Source organism: Gekko japonicus, unplaced genomic scaffold (genome assembly GCF_001447785.1).
Source record: "Gekko japonicus isolate JY-2015 unplaced genomic scaffold, Gekko_japonicus_V1.1 scaffold230, whole genome shotgun sequence".
Classification (NCBI taxonomy): domain Eukaryota; kingdom Metazoa; phylum Chordata; class Lepidosauria; order Squamata; family Gekkonidae; genus Gekko; species Gekko japonicus.
In genome coordinates, this window is record NW_015161410.1 from 1,348,729 (window position 1) to 1,369,006 (window position 20,278).

Consider the following 20,278-nt stretch of genomic DNA (forward strand, 5'->3'; position numbering starts at 1 on the left):
CCTTGGTGTTTAGTCATGCCGGCCACATGACCACGGAAATGTCTTTGGACAGCGCTGGCTCTTCGGCTTTGAAACGGAGATGAGCACCGCAACCCTAGAGTCGGATTTGGCTGGCTTTCGAGCAAGGAAACCTTTACCTTTACTAATTAAATATAGTGCTGCTTTCTGACTGCATTGCTATCGTGATAATCCTTTCTGCATCATAGATTCGTTCCATTAATATATCTGTAGAGACAAAGCATTTTCTGAAGGCTTTCAGTGATCAGAATGTGTAACGGATAGTCATCTTTTTACACATGTCTCTCTCGTAGGTGCAGAATGTAAATAATCAGGTCCCCCATTTTCCTTGCTTGGATGTGAAGGGAAATGTTTCCTCCTTCCTGCCTTGTCTTTCTGATGATACGAAATTAATTTTCTTAAAAATATGTTTTCTGTTTTACTATTCTCTCTCTAGAGTTGCCTGAAGGGTTGATCTGCTTTGGAATGGTCTTGTAGCTCTGTGCTGGTTTTCTTTATGATTGCCTAAATCAAAGATAAATGGAGCTCTGGTATTGTGCTGATGGAGCCAGTTCCTGGGTTAAAGGATGTCTCATGGCTGACACTTGTCTTGTCTGCTTTAGTTTGCAAGGTCGTGGCTCTGAAATCATCTGGAAATAGGCAGTGTGTTAAATTGCACTGTAGAATGATAAAATAAACTGAGCCTGCCCAGAGGGGAAGAGACACTGCCAAGCAATGGTGTCCGTCTCTTTTAATATATACAAACACTTGTAACAAGTCACTCGCTGACGGACACAATTAGTCTCCATGTTCCCATTATAGAGGAAGCCTTGAAGAACCTGCGTGACATGCTGAGTAAAGAGCATTTCCTCAGACTGGCCTTTGTCTCAAAGGTCATAAAAAACTGTTAGGTGTTCTCCCCCCCCCCCCCCCCTCTCATTTCAACTGTTCTTGTTAGTGAAACCTACAAATGTAAGTGGCGAGCAGTTTTTATTTTCCTTCACAGAAATACCTTTTCAGCACATTAAAATCTGTTTTGGTAAAATGCAGGACTGGTAGTTCAGCCCTCATCTCATTGGTTCTATGGTTCATTGGTTAGATAAAATGATGCTGAAGACAGTTAGTCAAAGGCTAGCTCATCCCCACATAGTAAAGTGGGAGTTAGCATTCTAGTCCTGGCCACAGAATATGTAGGAGAAGATACCCTTTGAAAATCTTGCCTCCTCTCCCAGGTGCAAACTCTGAACCCATTCCTACTCAAGCAGTACAGATACTGAACCTGCTCACGTTAGTCATGCCATCTTGGGCTTGTGTACTTGCCACAAATATGTTTAAAATATTCCATCCTGCATCATCCATACTTTTCTGCTCTTTCAAATGACTTTCTAGTCATTTGGTGTGGTGGTTAATCTGGGAGAACCGGGTTTGATTCCCCACTCCTCCACTTGCACCTGGCTGGATGACCTTGGGCAAGCCATAGTTCTGATAGCTCTCTCAGCCCCACCTACCTCATAGGGTGCCTGTTGTGGGGAGGGGAAGGGAAAGGAGTTTGTAAGCCACTCTGAGACACCTTTGGGTAGCAAAGGGCGGGGTATAAATCCAATCTCTTCTTCTAAAAGCTCATTGATTTTTAAAAAAGAAATAATTGTCACTATAGCAAAACTGTATGAATCACATTTTTCATAAATTCACTTTGTTAAAGTACAAATATTTAGATTTGAGTCCAGGAGCTCCTTAGAGACCAACAGCAGGGTATAAGGTTTCGAAAGTCAGAGCTCCCTTTGTCAGAAACCAAATATTCATTAAAGTATTATTTGGTATAAATTGAATGGTAAATCTCTCGTTAAAAACAAATAATTAAACCTCTTCCTTGTACATCGTATCAGATGATACAGCATATCTAGCCATAACAAAAAGAAGAAATTTTGCTTTCTGAACACCAAAGGTATAAAAATCAAAGTAGGAAGGGAGCTTAACAGAATCTCTAAGTAAATGAACTACTTGCCTTAAAGGGCTGTGAATTACCGTGCTGGCACCTTAGTGAAGTAGAGATCTCAGCTACTTCTTCTGCTTCATCCTCAAACCAGATTTTGGCTTCAGCTTGTTTTCTCCTTACCTCTTCTTTCCTTCCTTCTTGCTGGCATATCTGCATGAGATTCCTGACTATGGTACTGAGATAAAAAGAAACAGATATTTGGTCTTTACATTGTACCATGAAATCCAAATGCAAAAAAAAAAAAAAAAGTAGTGCAAGAACACTTTACTTGCAGTTTAGAGTGGGACAAATCCATATTAAATTATTCATTATGATATAGCATAGACTTGGCAATCATTATCTATAATGCCTTTAATCCCAAAATGAGATGGAAAGGGGGAGGCAAATGCATAATCTTAGGACACATTGCCTGTGTAGATGCTACCAGAAACTTTTAACTGTACACTAATAGTCAAGATGCTAAAACAGTTTGCAAAACTGTAAAGCTGTTCTCCTTAGAAATATATGGACCCCCCGCCACCTTCTGATTACCATGCTTATTGTCTGTTGCAAGTACAGCAAAAACACATTATCAGATTATCTTGGGGGGTGGGATTCAGCAGGGAAATCGCCACCAACTTTGAGTACTGCATGGCTTCAGAATTCTTTTAAAAGTGCAGCAAAACCTGCTTTGGCAAAGCAATGCTTGTAACCATTGTGATCTGACAACTCTAGCATGAATCATGATCAATTCCCATTACGAATATTACAACACCCCACATGCCCATAGGCATCCCAAGGTATATGTAGAAAATCTTTTTCAGAACTGGAGCATTTAATTGTAACCAATGATCCATGTCAGTAGCCCCTCTTGTGAGGCTCTCAGCTGCAGCTCTTGAAGTAATGAGAGTTTTCTTTTTAACCCTGGTGGTCACCTTAATTTAAAGAATTTCCATGGGTTTCCTCTCTTATTTCTCCACAAGCTATGTGGAGGATGAAGGCAGTGGCTTGAGGTAGCCCCTGTTAGTTATGATGAGCTGAATACAGGCGCCTTAATTAACTGAGGTGAACCTCTTTCCCAGTAACAGGGTTTTTTTTAGCTGGAATTGGAATAGGGTTAAGAATCCCAGCTACTTGGACAGAAACTAACACCAATTTTTACAGTGCATACATTCAAACATTATGACACATTGGACTAAGTTGAAGAGCTCTGTCTCCTCATTGCCTGCAATTTGCAGTGGAAGGGAGCCAGGGAGAATACAACCCAGCAATTAACAAGTCCATTGCAACCTCCATGCCTGCTGCAGTCCAAAATTTATTTATGTTATTTATATTTATTTATGTATTTATAGTCCACCTTTCTCACTGGCACTCAAAGTGGATTATTCAGAGTCAATAAAATCAACAGAATGAGACATCTGTTAAACAATGGAATAGGATTTGGGTAGTAGAACCAACCAGAATTCTAAAATAACAGAACTGAAGCAAAGCACAAGTGTTAACATGACACATTAAATGAAGGGAAATTATACAGTAGGATCCAATTTACAGCAAATTATACCCAGTAGCACAGACCTGCAGTCTTTAATAATTTATCCAAGTGACTTTGTGAATCGTTTTGTCCAGTTCTATCCTACTGCCCGCATTGAAAAGCCCTAGCTTGGTTTTGCATAGTACATGGAAATGCTGCTGCTCCAGGTGTGCGGGTGCACAGTGGACATCCAAGAAAAGTATCAGGAGTGTGCGGGGAGGGGGAGCTGCAAAAAAATGCCCCCCTTACACTTGTGAAAATTCTTCAGGGGATCCAAGCAAGTGTTATTATCCCACTTTCCCATGCAAAATCTCCAGAGTGGCTTCTAAAACTCTTAAAATTCTAAGGAAAGTAATACAAATTAGTCAAAATTTAAGCAACCACAACCACCGCAAGTCAATAAAATTCTCTCAATCAAGGGAATAAAAGGAAAACCAGAAGTAGCAGTTGTTGTGCTCAGCGAACCAATGAAATGTGACAAGTGGTGTTGTAAGGGAGCTCTTTGAAACTTAATGCAGCATGACTGCTTTGTGTGGGGCAGCCTTGAAGCACGAACACCCATCACTCTAATTTATTTAATCAGTGGGTTCTAATTTGCAATTGGTATTTACAGTCCACTTTTCCTCTTTGGTATACAGCAACATAACCTAGGTTGGCAGCAGTTATATGTAACTCTGGCCCTATAGAGCATTGGACGGGATGATGAAATGGGAGGGGATGGGATGGGTCTGTGGCCTCTTCCTGCTCCCTCAGTGCTAGTTTTAATTCACATATCTGCATCAGTCCCTGGCAAGCCAACCAATTTTCGTAAGTGCAGCTATTTTATTTCGTAAATGCTGGGAGGGTTTTGTGAGGCCCATGTGCTGAAATACTTATTTTCAGATGGCTTGGTATGGATTAAGTCTGAGTTCTCATTGAGGTACTAATAATCGTTGTCCTTTGTATTAAAAAGTCCCTGCACATGGAAAACTACCTTTCAAGGAGAAAGCTAGGGGAAAGCCCCATTCTCTGATGGGTTGGCTTTCTCTGTAAACAGATTCTTTTTTAGGGAGCATTTGTAATGGAGAGCCTCACCTTTAGTATGTTGCCCAGACACAGATTCACTAGCTCATTAAGAACTTGGCTGCTGTATTCACACAGAAATATATACAGCAAGTTCTGCAGGAGTAGACCGTAGTCCATAATTACGTGTTGATCTTAGGTAGCTATGTGAGTTAACTGTTTCTATTTTTGTTCTCTGCTTGGAGTAGTTTTAATGGAGGCTGCAGGGAGAGCAATTTTTGCATCGGGTGGATTCTGTGATCCTGTTTAAGAATATACTTAGAAAATTGTAATCGCTGTTCCATACATTAAGGGAGTTACCTGTGACAGTAAGGTACGGGAGAGAATGCAAACTCCCCTCTTATTGCCCTCTCTTACAGGGATGCTCGTCTGCTCATTCCGAACAGCTAAAGGCCTGTCATATGACAAGGTCGCCTCAATAACTTATGGCTTAGAGTGGTTTTCCTTCACGTCAAGTCATATTTCTCCTCCCAACTGTGATTTTGCTTTAGCATTGCACCACCTCAAATGATTTAAATAGTTGTTCTTGGCGCTTAGCAATTGCAAATCTGTTTCTGACACAAAGAGGAAATGGAGTGAGAAGCAATATGCGGTTGCTGCACGTGACCTGCCATTTCTAGCAAAGGCCTTTGGATGACTATTAAAATCCAGGCCAGCTGCCTTTGTACTTTAGAGAGGCAGAGATTCCTGTGACTTTTGACTTTGCCAGTTGTTCCCCTGTTGTGCCTTTTAATAAAATCTTAAGCCAGTTTTTATATTTATAGTGGTCTTGAGCTTTAGGGTGATGCAGGGAACCACATGTGTATTAGGTAGGGTATAAACACAGCTGTCTTTGTATATTGCCTGTAGAGATCCACATGTAAGTGCTTGGCTTAGCTCAGATGGAATGGCAAACGGTGGTTGGTCTGTACATGGATGATACTGAGGCTTGCGTACTCCTTACTGTCTTCTCTAGAGGCCACAAAAAATGAGTTTCACTTTTACAAAAAAAAGATGTTATCTCCAAACTGGCAAAGTCTGATTTGCGCTTACCTCCAGAATCTTGGTTTCATGGAAAGTGCAACTCTGGTGTGCTGGATTTGATGCAAATATAATGTGCCATAAATGTAATGGCTATGTGTGTGGGAGGAAAGATAAGGGAAACATGTAAATCCAAGAAGCCCCCAGGCTCACTTACATAGCATCTGAGCAAAGCCATTGTATTGCTGTAGTGACAACAGTGTGCTGTATGTGGCGAGGTTGCCTGGTAGACTGTTGGTCAATGTTAAGTTTGCTGTCAAATGTTATGACTGCATTGTATAACTTGCTGTGTGTAGGCTGCAACATCTTTAGACTACCTTGTTGGTAAATTGTCTCCCAAGTGTCCATGTCATATCTCAACACTCTGCCAAACTTTGTGACAGGGCTGCCTCAAGCATGGTGATGGAGGTTGTTGCTCCTTAATGCAGATTTTTGCTGTTATGCCAGTACTTTGTGTATGCCACTGCTGAGAACAGCACAATACCACAGACGTTGTACTAGTCCTCCTGTAAGAAAACAGTTACTCTAGCAGTGCCTTACTCTATGTGACTGTAGAAGCTTTCTTTGGGAGGGACATAGTTGCTTTCTGTCTGCTGAGTTTCTGCATTGCCAAGGATGTGGCATTGCAACAGGCTAAGTGTAGGCGTCTAATGGCACAAGGGGCTGGTAAACATTTCATCAGGTCCTGTAAAGTTACCACATTGGTGGAGGGGATCCCCTTTCTGAGCATCTTTTAGATCATGGGAGCCACATGTGGCTCTATGGCACGCTGCTGGTGGCTCTTATGAGCATTCTAACTCAATTTGGCACCTGCCCCATATTTCAGAAACTGTGCAAGGCCCTGACTCAATGGGACTTATGGTTCATAGGTTGTTCCCACCTTGAAACAGCTGTTGCCAAAGAATAGGTAAACTGTGAGCCTCCCCAATGTATGGACTTCATGCCAGTGTTGGAAGTAATTGGGTTGATAGTAATTGCAAATAGGGAGCTATGGAGTGAGTACTGCTGTCTTAAACATGCAGTAATACCTGACTTCTTACATCTGCTTGAACATGAGCTGGCACATCATAGTGGTTAGAGAGCTGGACTAATATGTGGGAGTCCCAGGTTCAAAACCCCTCTCTATTGAATCCTTTGCCACTGTGTGTCCTTGGGCCAGTCATACTCTCTCAGCCTAACCTTCCTTGCAGGGTCTTTGTGAGGGTAAAATGGAAAAAGGGAGACAGATACAGACCGCCCTGAACCAACTGAAGGGAGGATAGGATAAATAAATTGCCTGACTTAGCTGCCTTCTTCCTTGTTTGACTTCAGACAGCCTTGACAATGATAAAGCACTGCAGCTTCTGGGCATATATAACCACTACAAATTAGAAATTTATGAGTGTGGCATTTTCTACACTCATGTTCAGTATCTTAACAGTTCCTGGAAGACACAGCTTAGTGTCATATACAGATCGAAGGCCCTGGAACTGTAAACAAAGCTGTTTAGTTAAATTGTGAATGATTTTTTCTTCCTAGACTGTCTCCTTTGTATCATCTGTTAAAAAGAAGAGGAGCAACAACCGTCTGCATGTTTGTGTCTTGCCTTCTAAAAGATAGTTTAGATGTCTTGCCTTCTAAAAGATAGTTTAAATCTGCCTCCATTCCTGAGGATTGGAAGGTAGCTAATGTCACTCCCATCTTTAAAAAGGGTTCCAGAGGAGATCCGGGAAATTACAGGCCAGTCAGTCTGACGTCGATACCGGGTAAATTGGTGGAAACCATTATTAAGGAAAGAATTAGTAGGCACATAGATGAACAAAACCTATTGAGGCAGACTCAACATGGGTTCTGTAAGGGAAGATCTTGTCTCACTAACCTATTAGTGTTCTTTGAGGGGGTGAACAAACATGTGGACAAGGGGGATCCAATAGATATTATTTACCTTGACTTCCAGAAAGCTTTTGATAAAGTTCCTCATCAAAGGCTCCTAAGCAAGCTCAAAAATCATGGGATAAAAGGACAAGTCCTTTTATGGATCAAAAACTGGCTAGTTCATAGAAAACAGAGAGTGAGTGTAGGTGGGCAATTTTCTCAGTGGAGGGTGGTAAGCAGTGGGGTACCACAGGGATCAGTACTTGGTCCACTGCTTTTTAACTTGTTCATTAATGATTTGGAGATGGGAGTAAGCAGTGAAGTGGCTAAATTTGCGGATGATACAAAGTTGTTCAAGGTGGTGAAAACCAGTGAGGATTGTGAGGCACTCCAAAGGGATCTGTCAAAGATGGGCAAGTGGGCGTCAACATGGCAAATGGGGTTCAATGTGGCCAAGTGCAAGGTGATGCACATTGGAGCCAAAAATCCTAAATATAAATACACATTGATGGGGTCTGAACTGGCAGAGACTGAGCAAGAGAGAGATCTTGGAGTTGTAGTGGATAACTCACTGAAAATGTCGAGACAGTGTGTGACTGCAATAAAGAAGGCCAATGCTATGCTGGGGATTATTAGGAAGGGTATTGAAAACAGATCAGCCAATATAATAATGCCCCTATATAAATCAATGGTGAGACCTCATTTGGAATACTGTGTGCAGTTCTGGGCACCACACCTTAAAAAGGATATTATAGCTTTGGAAAAAGTGCAGAAAAGGGCAACTCGAATGATAAAAGGGTTGGAACACTTTCCCTATGAGGAAAGGTTAAAGCGCTTAGGGCTCTTTAGCTTGGAGAAAAGACGACTGAGGGGTGACATGATCGAGGTTTATAAGATTATGCATGGGAAAGAGCAGGTAAAGAAAGAGGTACTTTTCTCCCTTTCTCACAATACAAGAACTCGTGGGCACTCCATGAAACTGCAGAGCGGTCGGGTTAGAACGGATAAAAGGAAGTACTTCTTCACCCAAAGAGTGATTAACACATGGAATTCACTGCCACAGGAAGTGGTGGGTGCTACAAGCATGGACGGCTTCAAAAGGGAATTAGATAAGCATATGGAGCAGAGGTCCATCAGTGGCTATTAGCCACAAGGTATAGCTAGGGGCTCTGGGGCAAGTGATGCTCTGTCTTCTTGGTGCTTGGGGGGGGTCAACAGTGGGAGGGCTTCTAATGTCCTGGCCCCACTGCTGGACCTCCTGATGGCACTGGTATTTCTGGCCACTGTGTGACACAGAGTGTTGGACTGGATGGGCCTTTGGCCTGATCCAACATTGGCGTCTCTTATGTTCTTATGTTCTTATAGTACCTCTTTCTTTGTTTTGGAACAGAAAGATGAAAATTATAGAAGCCTCCCTCGGGACACCAGCAGCTGGTCATCTAACCAGTTTCAGAGGGACAATGCTCGCTCATCACTAAGTGCCACACATCCCATGGTAGATAAATGGCTGGAGAGGCAAGAACAGGTAACTACTGGTGTATTTAGCTTTTTGTTGTTGTTCATCACAGTCAAGTCCGACTCTTTGCGACCCCATGGACCAGATCACGCCAGGCCTTCCTGTCTTCTGCCGTCCTCTGAAGTTGGCTCATGTATTTAGCTTACATGGAGGTAATTGAGCTTGGATGCTTTTGTTTGCACAACTGTATTCTTAAAACAATTATGCTGGTTATGAACATCGGAAGGGCTGGGGTTCTTGTGATGGTCAACAGTGGCCACAGCCATGATTTAAGAGTATTGAAATTGGCGTCCCCAGCTCTGAGCAATGACCACTTGAAGGAATACTTTTAGGCCAGACATGAAGGGAAGCTTCTAGCATAGCTTTTCCCTCAAACATATTTATTTTATATGATCAGGTAAATTTTTACTTGATGGAACATTCAGTTCCCCTACTTCTGGTCTGAAGTAGTCCTATCTAAGCCATGGATACATCTCATGATCTGCTGATCATGTGGTTTGGCTTTTAGGCTAGGAAATTAGACTAAATAGTCTACTAAGTTGTTGGTTTTATGATACCAGTAAGTCTTTCAGAAAGAATTTGCTTATATGGAGCAGTGAATTTACTTCTTAATGCATCAGCTCAGGATTTAAGTTGTTACAAGAAATGGAAGACCGCAAATTGTGTGTTACCCCTAAGAAAGAAAATCCATGCTGGCAAGCATTAGCAGAACAATGTATTCACTGGTGTGCAGCCATCCTTCACAAAATAGAAGCAAAGGATTCATTTTTTGGGGGGGGGAAGCAAGGTATTAACCATGGAAAATGCTGACGTCGTACATGAATATTCCCATACATTGAATGAGCAGTGGGGGCATTCAAATACATGCCTCCTTCTCTGTACTATGAAATTGTATAGTTTAGCAATAGATATATCATACAAGGGCTGATCATGTGCTTTAGGCCTTAATACAGGACACATTATGGATCTCCCATCCAACCTTCAAGAAAATATATTCTACAACTTTCTAGACAGTTCATATCTTCTGAATATTTTCCATGCCTCTAGCATTTAGAGAACTCCTGTGGTGCACCCTCCTGAGCTTTTTTGTCTGAGTTTACAGAGCTGTCACTCATGATTCTTTAAAAAAAAATCTTTATCCATAGTTATTCGTTTCTTATTGTTGCAGTTAAAATTAAAGTTCGGTCTCAGAGCTAAATCGTGAGTCTTAATGGTGACCTTCTAAGAAAATGGCTTTCATTTGCATATTCTAATATATTTTAAGCAGATTTGTATTTTGTGCTATTCTGACCCTGAAGCTTTTAATGAGACCTTAATTTTTTTTAAAAGGGCAAAATTACTATAGAGACAGAAGCAGTGATATCTAAACGTGCTTTTATTATGTTAGTTAACTGATTTTCATCTCTTCTCTTTTTTAAAAAAATCTGTGAAAAGATTTTGTGGGCACTTTTTTAATGATCTATTAAATTTGATGTTAATGAGTGTGCATGTACCTAGAAAAGAAGGATCCTTTGGTGATTTCATATCAGTGGGATAATTAATTAAACTGAAACTGTTTAACAGGGCATGAATAGTGGAAGGAAAACCCATAATGAGAGCAGAATGGAGCACGGCACTGTGGAGGGCGAGGATGAGACTTGTAGTCGACAGACTGAATACAAGTCGGGATCTGATTTTAATACTTTACTTTTTTATTCTCTAAAACCCTTTTACACTCACAGTTCTCCATGTTGCCCAGGCTACTTTTGTCTGTCATTAGTTATCTTGAATCTTGAATGTTAAGTGAATCATGTGTAGGGCTCTCTTTTTTGTACAGTAAACACAGGGGTCATTTCGTGGAAAAAGAGGGGCAGGAGCTCATTAGCACAACTCATTAGCATAACTTATTTGCATATGCCACCCCCCCTGACATCACTAGAAGTGTCAGAAGGCAACCCCCCCCGCTCAGGCTTCACCCGACTCTCTTGGATTGCTAGTTATGGGGGGGGGGGGAGAGAACGTGCAGATCTGCCCTCACAGAGGAGGGAGAGCTTGTACCTGAATAAAACTTGGTCTTAAAGGTGCCACTGGAGGGTTTTGGGCTGGGGGGCCGGGGGGAGGCTCTGCAACGTACCTGGCTGCTTCTTGCTCTGACTGAGGGCTGCTGGGAGCAGGGGGTGGGGCTTGTTGCATGTGCCCGCCCCCTGGGCTCTTTACTGCTGGAGCTCTGCACCTGTGCGCTCCTGCTGGAAATGACCCCTGAGTAAACACATTGGGTCTTTTCAGGTTCAATTCTATGAATATAGCCAGAGAGAAGTTAGTCTTGTGCCTGCTCTCTTCTGTGCTGCCTCTCCTCCTTCCCACAGCTCTCCTCACCAAGGACCATTGTGGGGAGATCCTGCATGCAGTTTAACTTCAGCTGTGTTTGTGCGGTGGGGATGGCGAATAGAAAGAAATAACAGGGGACAGTTCACACGTATGTTCAGATAGAATGATAAGGCAGAAGTATTGCCTGCCTGTTGCTTTATGTGAATGCCACTGCCAGTGCTAGCAGTTAGCAATGTTGGGCACTTGCTGAGGCCCAGATTACTATGTGTGTGTGTCTTGGGCATGCAGTCAGTTGAGAGTGGGCTTTACTTGGAACAAAGTCAAATCAGTGCATGCTGCTCCTGAACTGGCTTGCCATCTCCTTGTTTGGAAAATATGATGTGCGGTGGAGTGATCTAAAAGGCTGAATTGGGTGAATGATGAATAATGTGGCAAATGGAAGTGTAAAACTTGGGCACATTGTGGGGCAAAATCCCATCTTCACATACAAGCTGCTAGGTTCTCAACTCACATATATAACAATGGGTGCTGAACCAACTGGTTATCCAGGACAGAGATCTTGGAGTCATGATTACTCCTTCGGTGAAAACATCTGGCCATTATGCAGTAGGTAGGGAGGAAGGCAGCTCTTATTATCAGGAAGAAGACTGAAAATAAAACAAGGAGTATTAAAATCCTTTATTAAAAAAAATCCCTTTGGGATTCATGTACAATTCCTAGTTTCTCTGTCTTAAAAAGGATGCTGTATACTTGAACTAAGTTCAAACAAAATTATCAAGACCTGGATCTTTTCACTACATATAAAGTATTAATTGACTGGAGGCCATATTATTTAGACAGAATAATGAATCTTGCGGAGAATGTGGATGGAGAGGGGTTTTTCCCCCTCCCTACCCATAATACTAGCGATTAGGGTCAACTGCTATACCTGATTGGACAGACAGAAGATCTGCATAACTTAATTTATGGAATTGTCTAGGAGAGGAAATGATGATGACCGTCATTAGGAATAAGGCAAATTTATGGAAGATAGGTCTGTCAATAGCTATTAGCCATGGTAGCTGAATGGGACCTCCATGATCAGAGGCAGTATACCACAAGTGTGTGTGTGTTTTGTTAGAAGCATCTGGCTGGTTATTGTTGGAAACATAATGGCCTTGATGGACTCTTGGAATGATCCAGTAGGGGGCTGTCTTATGAGAATTTGGCAGCTTGGTAGTGGGAGAGGAAATGTGGTGAGTATCTTGTTTGCAGTCCATTAAAACCTGACTGGATTTGATTAGCACATTTTGGAAACCAGCAATTTAACAGGCTCCCTGACTGGCATATTTGCATGATGCCAATAAGCATAATTTGTACATCTACTCTAACCAGGTTTGTTCTGCGTGTTCAAAGATAACATTTAGGTATAGCAAAAGAGTTCATTTTACTACCAGTAATATAAACTGTGGTGGTAACTCTGTCAGTGACATCAAACCACTAACCTTCTATCTTCATGCAATAAATATTTCTCTGGTGACATTTGTTTTGTGGAAGGGACAGAAGGTTAAATTTCCTTTCCTGTGGAAGCCATGGGTTTTTTTTTTGCATATTTTCACTGAGAACGCTCATTGTCCTTGCATCATTTTGTATCACAATTTATGACTTCTGACTGCCATTATGAGCAAGTTTATTCTTAAGGAAGTCTCAAGAGGCTGTAAAAAGGGACTTATTAAGAGAACTGAGCCGAGTCTTATTAGAGAAATTGCTGCTTCTCATCACACTATTCTGGACCTCCATATTTGGTAGCTGAAGAAAGATGTGAAAGAGCTTGCAGGGTGTTGTTTTTTTATCCACTTGTCGGTACATGATCACAATTCCCAGTAATGTGAAATAATTGGCAGTCCATCTTTTGAAGTTCTGTGAACCAGAAAGTAACATCAGTACTAGCCAGTTAGTAATATGTACTTGAATACAGGGATCAGTTTGCATCATAAAACGCTTCTCGGAGTGTAAGGATGAACGGTATGGGATTATAGTTTCATGCCCATTATAGCCCATAAAATGAAGCAAGCTAAATCTGCTTCTTCATATCCTCCGGCATACTAATAATGCACTCATCAGTTTCCAGTCTAAATGTGTGTTCTGCTAGCTATTTTGTACAGTTTTACACAACCTTTCGTCAAATTATATTCGTGGCATACAATGCTGTTTAATCCGTCTGAAATGCCCCCTTCCCCATATTATTCATGTAGTGTTTTTTCCAAAATGATGGTTGTGAAGCAATCACAACATTTTGCAAGTTCTGTGTTTTGAGATTATTGCAACTAACAGGCTATTAGCCAGACTTCGAATCTCGGTGTCAGTCATCACTGTCATAAGCTCCTGCACTGGCATAGCCAAGAGTGGCTGGGATAGAGCTTGATTCAGAGTAGTTGGGGTCATCAGTGAAAAGGTATAGGTTAAACCAAGACACCCCCCCCCCCCCAATTTGTTCTCAAATGCACTCCTTTACTTCAAATGAAGCTGAATCAGACTCCTTGGTCCATTGAAGTCAGTATTGTCTACTCAGACTGGCAGAAGCTCTTGAGGGTCTCAGGCACCTTCACATCACCTACTGCTTGGTCCTTTTAAACTGGAGATGCTGGGGATTGAACCTGGGACCTTCTGCATGCCAAGCAGATGCTTTATCACCAAGCCATGACACCTCCTTCCTAAGAAATCCAGTGAGTAAAAATAAAATGGTTCACTTGGAAACAATGTAATGCTGGGGGGAAAGTTTTCTCTATACTACCAACCAAGAAGCCTACTTCTCCCGGTGGCCATGCATATGTATTTGGGATGTACCACCACTTCGGGCTGCTTTCTACCATAGAAAACCAGGTTGTTAGGGAAAGGACTGTAGCCTAACCTTCTCCACAATGCACTAGTTCTCTATGTGGAGTAATTTTTTTTAATGGAAGAAAAATCAATTATGTGAGCAGATGTGCACTTTGAAGTGGTCTATCCTAGATGATCTGAATGACTTACCATTTACTGACACGCAAACTTATAGATACTTGCACTCTAAATAGAAGTTTTCATTCCACATAGATCTGTGCACATCAAAATGAGTACTTTGGTACTAGGACTAATGATGTTTCTTAAGGCATGGACAAATGCATATTTTCTTAGATTTTTTTTAGCCATTTCACCACAGAACCTGGCATCTGTTGGCCACTGTCGGCTGGCTACTTTAAGTGTCTAAAGACTGGTTTAAGATGCTGTGCCCCCACCATTTTATATCAAAACTAGTAACATACCAGTGTTCAGTGCTGAGGAACTTGCTTTACTGTATTGCTGTGTCTGCTGTGCTCTTTGGGATCTCTGTGCTGCTCTGTTTAAGAGAGATGTGCATTGTGGAGGAACAGGTTTGTTTTCTGCTTTGATGAGAGGGGACAGAGTTCTTTTTTGCAACTCTCCCATGGTTCAGAACTGGATGAAATGTCCTGTTAATCCTGGAGGATGTTATTTACTAAGGCTTTGAGCCAATGCAATAAAGTTTATAAGTATTTATATTCAAAATCCTGGTGGATGAAGATCTCACATGATTTGCTTTCTTCTCAATGGGACCCTTATCCTTTGTGGCTGTTTGTCAACACGCAGGGCTATTTTTGGGCAGGAACGCACAGGAACGGAGTTCCGGCTGGCTCCCAAGTTGGCCACACCCAGCAGGAACTAATTAGCATAATAGGCCACACCCAACAGCAGAAACTCATTAGGATTGGCTACATTAGGGGTGTGTGGCCTAACATGCAAAGGAGTTCCTGCTACAAAAAAAGGCCCTGGGTTTTGACAACAAACAAGGTAAACAGAATAACAAACAAAAGGTGGGTGTGGCTGGATAACCACACTTCTGATAACATGGGGGTGTGGCCTAATGTGCTAATGAGCTGTGCTTTCAGGGGTGTGGCCTAATATGCTAATGGGTTTCTGCCGTTCGGTGTGGCCTATTATGCTAATGAGTTCCTGCTGGGCTTTTTCTACAAAAGAGCCCTGTACAGGTCTCCCAATCCCTGGCATAGCTTTGAGGATTTTAAAAAAGGCTTCGAGTTGAAGAAGAAGATGAGGAGGAGGAGCAATCCACGTCTAGCAGAAAGTTGGTAGGATCCAGTCCCTTATTTATTTTGTAACAGCCATATAGTGGTGGAAAGTGCCATCAAGTCACTGCTGAGGTATGGTCACTTCAAAGGGTTTTCAAGGCAGGAGACATTCAAAGGTGGTTTGCCATTGCCTGCCTCTGCATAGTAACCATGGACTTCCTTGATGGTCTCTCATCCAAGTACTAACCAGGGCTGACCCTACTTAATTTCTAAGGTCTGGTGAGACCGGGCTAGCCAGGGCAATCTAGGTCAGAGCAACATATATAGCTGCATAATTAATGTTATACGTTCCTCTGAAATCTTCCCTTTAAATCTTTCTTGGAGGGTAGTAAGCAACCTTTACCCTCTACTCTTAGGGATAGTCAGTCTCCCTTTTTTGAGGCATAGCGAATCAAAAGTCAATATTTGTAATGGCGGCAAAACTTAAGCAGCCAGCCAGTAGACACAGCAGGCAGCTGCTGATGTTGGGGAAAACAGGGATTACAGTGAACATTTGAAATAAGTTTGCAAGGGAAGAGTCTAACCTATGGAGAGTTGTTTTTTTGTTTTCTGCTGTTGGCTTCTTTCCTTGGTTATACCTGTAGCTTGCAGCATCTGCCAATAATTGAATAAAATTGTAATCTCTGCATGATTTTACCAGTCCCTCCCCCTCAGCAATTCTAGCGGACATAGAGATGTGATTAGTATTAGATTTCTAGATGGAATTTTCAGCCTTCACTGTTGGTTCAGTACAAATGAATGCTCATTTAAAACTAGATTAAATAGGTTTTAAAAACAAAACAGTATTTAGACCCTGGAAGACTTGAATTGAAACACAGTTTCTATTTTGCCAGTTTATAGAGAGCATCCCAAGTTGGTAGTAAGATATAGTAGACAATTTCATGCCTTAATGATTTATTACAAACAGAACAAGTATTTGTCTTATTGCCTGCATAAATGTTTACTTTTAAACTCTGCATGAAAATCTGAGAAATTAAGGAAACATTCTGAAGCATTCACATTTTTATTGCATTTTGTAATCAGAGCTGTAAACATTTCCTCTTTTCTAAGTGCGGGCTCAAATGGAGATGATTAATATTAGATTGTTATCTATTAATGTATCATTAATATTCTAAATAATGCCATACTATCCTCAGAGGTGGACATTGATAGTTTCCATGTTCACTATCCTAAATAGTTAGAAGGGGGATTTAAGGGAAATGCGGCATTGGTTACTCATTATACTAAAGAAACAAGAGTGCATCCTAGAGATGGGCATAAAGTGGGAAAATAAGGTTTGGTTCATGGTTCATGGCATGCCTGGTTCATGAACCATAAACCGTCATGAATTTTTCAGGGTGTGGTAGAATGGCCCCACTGGCTTGCTAGAGACACCAAATGCTCAGGGGATTTCTGGTTGACTGTCCTCTACTGGTCATCCAGGTTTGGTGATGATTGGATTTATGGGGTCTGAGTTACACCCCCCCCCCCAAAAAAAAAGAAGGTGTCTCCAAGATAGTGCTTTCTGGGGAAATGCCATGTGCATGTTCAGTAGGTTCAGGAGTGTATGGAACATACTCTGTGCAAGCTAGAGGCATCAAACTCACAGGAGATCTCCATCTGACTGTCCTATACATGCCCACCAGGTTATGTGCAGATAGGACTTAGGGTGTCCAAGTTATGGCCTCCCAAAGAAGATGCCCCTTAGGAAAAATGTTAGACTCATGTTGAAAAGTGTATAGAATGTACCCCCTCCAAGCTACACAGAGGAAACACACAGGGAACATCACCATGCCGCCCACTCCTCTACAGTCTCTCCAAGTTGAGGGTGGATTACATTTCTGGGCTGACACCCCCCCCCCAAAAAAAAAAAATCTCCACAGCTACAAAAGACAGCTGCAGTTACAGGAGTCTATGGAATGGCTCAGGAACAAGCCAGTGAGATCAAACTCACAGGGAAATGTCACCAGGGCAGACCCCCTCCAGCCAGACCTTATGCTTGCAGCCCCCCCCCAGTCTCCAAAGGCAGGTTTCGAAGGGCAGAAAGGCAGACATCCTCAGAGTTCCGACAGGGGCTCCTCAGCCACACAAGACAGTCAAGGGAAGTATACCCACAACTCTCACACACACACCCTCCCCGGCTTTCAGCACACTTGTCCAGAGCACACCCAGCAACCAGAGTGTGTGTATTCTACTTTCCAGAGGAATTAAAACATATGTAGAATTGGCTAGGCCACCACCAATTCTCCAAAGGCAGATTTGGAATGATAGAAAGGCAGACATCCACAGAGTTCTGACGAGGAGCCCCAAAGTAACACCATGACATAAGAACTTAAGAGAAGCCAATGTTGGATCAGGCCAGTGGCCCATCTAGTCCAACACTCTGTCACACAGTGGGCAAAAACACCAGGTGTCATCAGAAGGTCCAGCAGTGGGGCCAGAACACTAGAACCTCGCCAACCCAGCGGTTCGAAAGCACGATGTAACACCGAAGTGCAAGTAGATCAATGGGTACCTATCTTAGAGGGTAGGGGGCACCCTCCCCCCGTTGAGGGGGGTCCGTGGAGCAACGATGGCGAGAGGCGGCGGCGGTGAGCGGCGGAAGAAAGATGGCGACGGAGGCATAACATCTTCGAGGGTCCGGATGCTGGTGGAAAGGCAGAGCCAGGAAGACGTCGGAGCGTGGAAGGCGCATGCGCGGTGGAGCCTTAAAGGGACAGAATCGAAAGCTGCACCAAAAAGCACTCCGACTGCCAGAGAGGCCCGCTGTACCACCACCGGAGGAAAGAAGTCAGAAGAAGCCGTGCCAACGAGCGACGAGCCATCCCAGAACGTCCCTCCACTGGGTGCTGTTAGGACAGTCCTCACCCCTATATATGTGGCCTTAGGTAAGGGATAATGGTTAACTGTAGAGCCGCTCAGAGACCCCCTGTGGGGGGTTTGAGCGGGGTAGCAAGCCAAAAGTTAAAATTAAAAAAATAAATAAAATAGAAGCCCTCTCACTGTTGCCCCCCACCCAAGCACCAAGAATACAGTGCATCACCTGCTCCAACCTGTGAGTTCCTATCTATACCTTGTGGCTAATAGCCACGGATGGACCTCTGCTCCATATGTTTATCCAGTTCCCTCTTGAAGCTGTCCATGCTTGTAGCCGCCACCACCTCCGGTGGCAGTGAATTCCGTGTGTTATGACAACTTGGCGGGTACCCCAGCCACAACAGACAAGCAAGGAAAGTGGGCCCACAACTCTCACAGCCCCCCTCCCAGGGCTGAAACACACAGGTCCAGATCAGAGCACGCACATCAACCGTGGTGAATTCTTCTGCTCTGTTGAGGAAAAGAAGTGCCTGTCAAGCTGGCTGGGCCACCCCCAATTCTCCAAAGGCAGATTTCAAATGACAGAAAGGCACACATGACAACAGTTCTGACAGGGGCTCACCAAAGTAACCCCACAACAGCTGTTCCCTCTGGCCATGTCTGTTGGCCTGCACCCTCCTCACTTCTTTGCAGAACTCACACTTCCACTCCACTGCATGAGCTCTGCATTCTGGAGAGCAATGCTGCCTTTATCTGGGGGTCACAGATATAGGACAGCTTGTACTCTCCTTCCTTGCAGTGAGGATGTAACCTGGTGGTGATGGTCACCTGCAGTCTCTCTGCTGACCCATGGGATACCAGCTGTCCACTCAGGGTCCGGCTCCAGTGCAGAGGCCAGTGTCCAGTCCAGCTCTTGAATCAGGGGGATGACTTACCCTAGGCTGGCAATATGGGTGCAGAGCATGTCAGTGGTATCCTGGAAGGGTCAGCCAGTTGTTGTTGATGCTGAGTTCCTCTTCCCCATGCAGGATAGTCAAGCAGGATATGACATCCTGCACCATGTTGTTCTGGTGCACCAAGCACACAATCATGGTGTAGGTAGAATTCCAGCAGGTGGGTAAGTCCAGTATGAGTGGGTGTACAGGCTAATCCCCTCCCCCTGCCTCTCATGCAGCAGACAGTCAGACGACGATGCTGTGTGAGAAGTGGGCAGTGTGCCGACAGGTCTCTAGCAAGGACTGCATCTCAAGGGTGGCAGCATCCCAGGTGGCCTTGTCAGTGCTCCCCAGCCCCAGAGCATCTTTCACCTTGAGGTGAAGCATGTGTACCAAGCAGACAATGCCCTTGAGGTGCACAACCTTAACTGCTGGCAGCATGTTGGCACCAGTGTCCATGACCAAGTAGCCACTGATAATGTTGCCACCACCCACCCACTCCCTCAGGCTACTACGTATCAAGGTGGCGATGTTTTGTACCATGTAGTCTGCATCCATCCCCTGTGCATGGAGCAGAACCACTTTGTAGCCCAGTGGCAGGACTGTCCCCTCCTGGGACTTCAGCCATGCCCCAACAGTCCAGAAAGGGAAGACCTCTGGTTGCCACCAGTGGGCGGTGGGGGAGAGGTAGTTGTGCTGCTGGCTGCTCCAGAGGTCTTCCATGAAGTGCACGGTTCTGCCTTGCGCTCTGGAGATCTCAACCATCACCACTGTGGAATGATGCATGACGGGCAAGACTCATGGTCCTCCAACAAGGGAATGGAGGACCAGGGAGCCAGGTGCTGCAACAGCCGACAAAAGGCTACATCCTCCATGAGGGAGAAGGGTTGGCCATCCACAGCAATCATCTCACTGATGAGGTGAGTGACTGCTTCTTGGGGCTTCCACGTCATTCTTCTGGATGGCACTGTCTGTGTCTCTGGGAGAAAAACCTCATGGAGGGTGGCCTGCCTTAATATCTCACCCACAGCATCCTGAGTGCTGGGAGCCTTTCTTGGAGGGGCCTCCTGTTCCCTCTCTGTTTCTCCCTGCTGAGAGGGAGTGGGATTCTTCCTTCCACTGGCTGCCACTCTTTTCTCCCGTGGCAACGTACTGGAGTTCACC

At 43.7% G+C, this 20,278-nt stretch overlaps 1 protein-coding gene across 1 annotated transcript in view; it reads left to right on the plus strand.

The window, feature by feature from the left end:
* LOC107123499 (partitioning defective 3 homolog) overlaps positions 1 to 20,278 on the plus strand; it is a gene marked incomplete at its 3' end in the record, with an annotated part of 471,021 nt that overhangs the window by 331,542 nt on the left and 119,201 nt on the right. Inside the window, exon 5 of the mRNA XM_015426751.1 lies at positions 8,830 to 8,964. Within this exon, the coding sequence (XP_015282237.1) occupies positions 8,830 to 8,964 (135 nt within the window). The remainder of the gene's footprint in view (positions 1 to 8,829; positions 8,965 to 20,278) is intronic.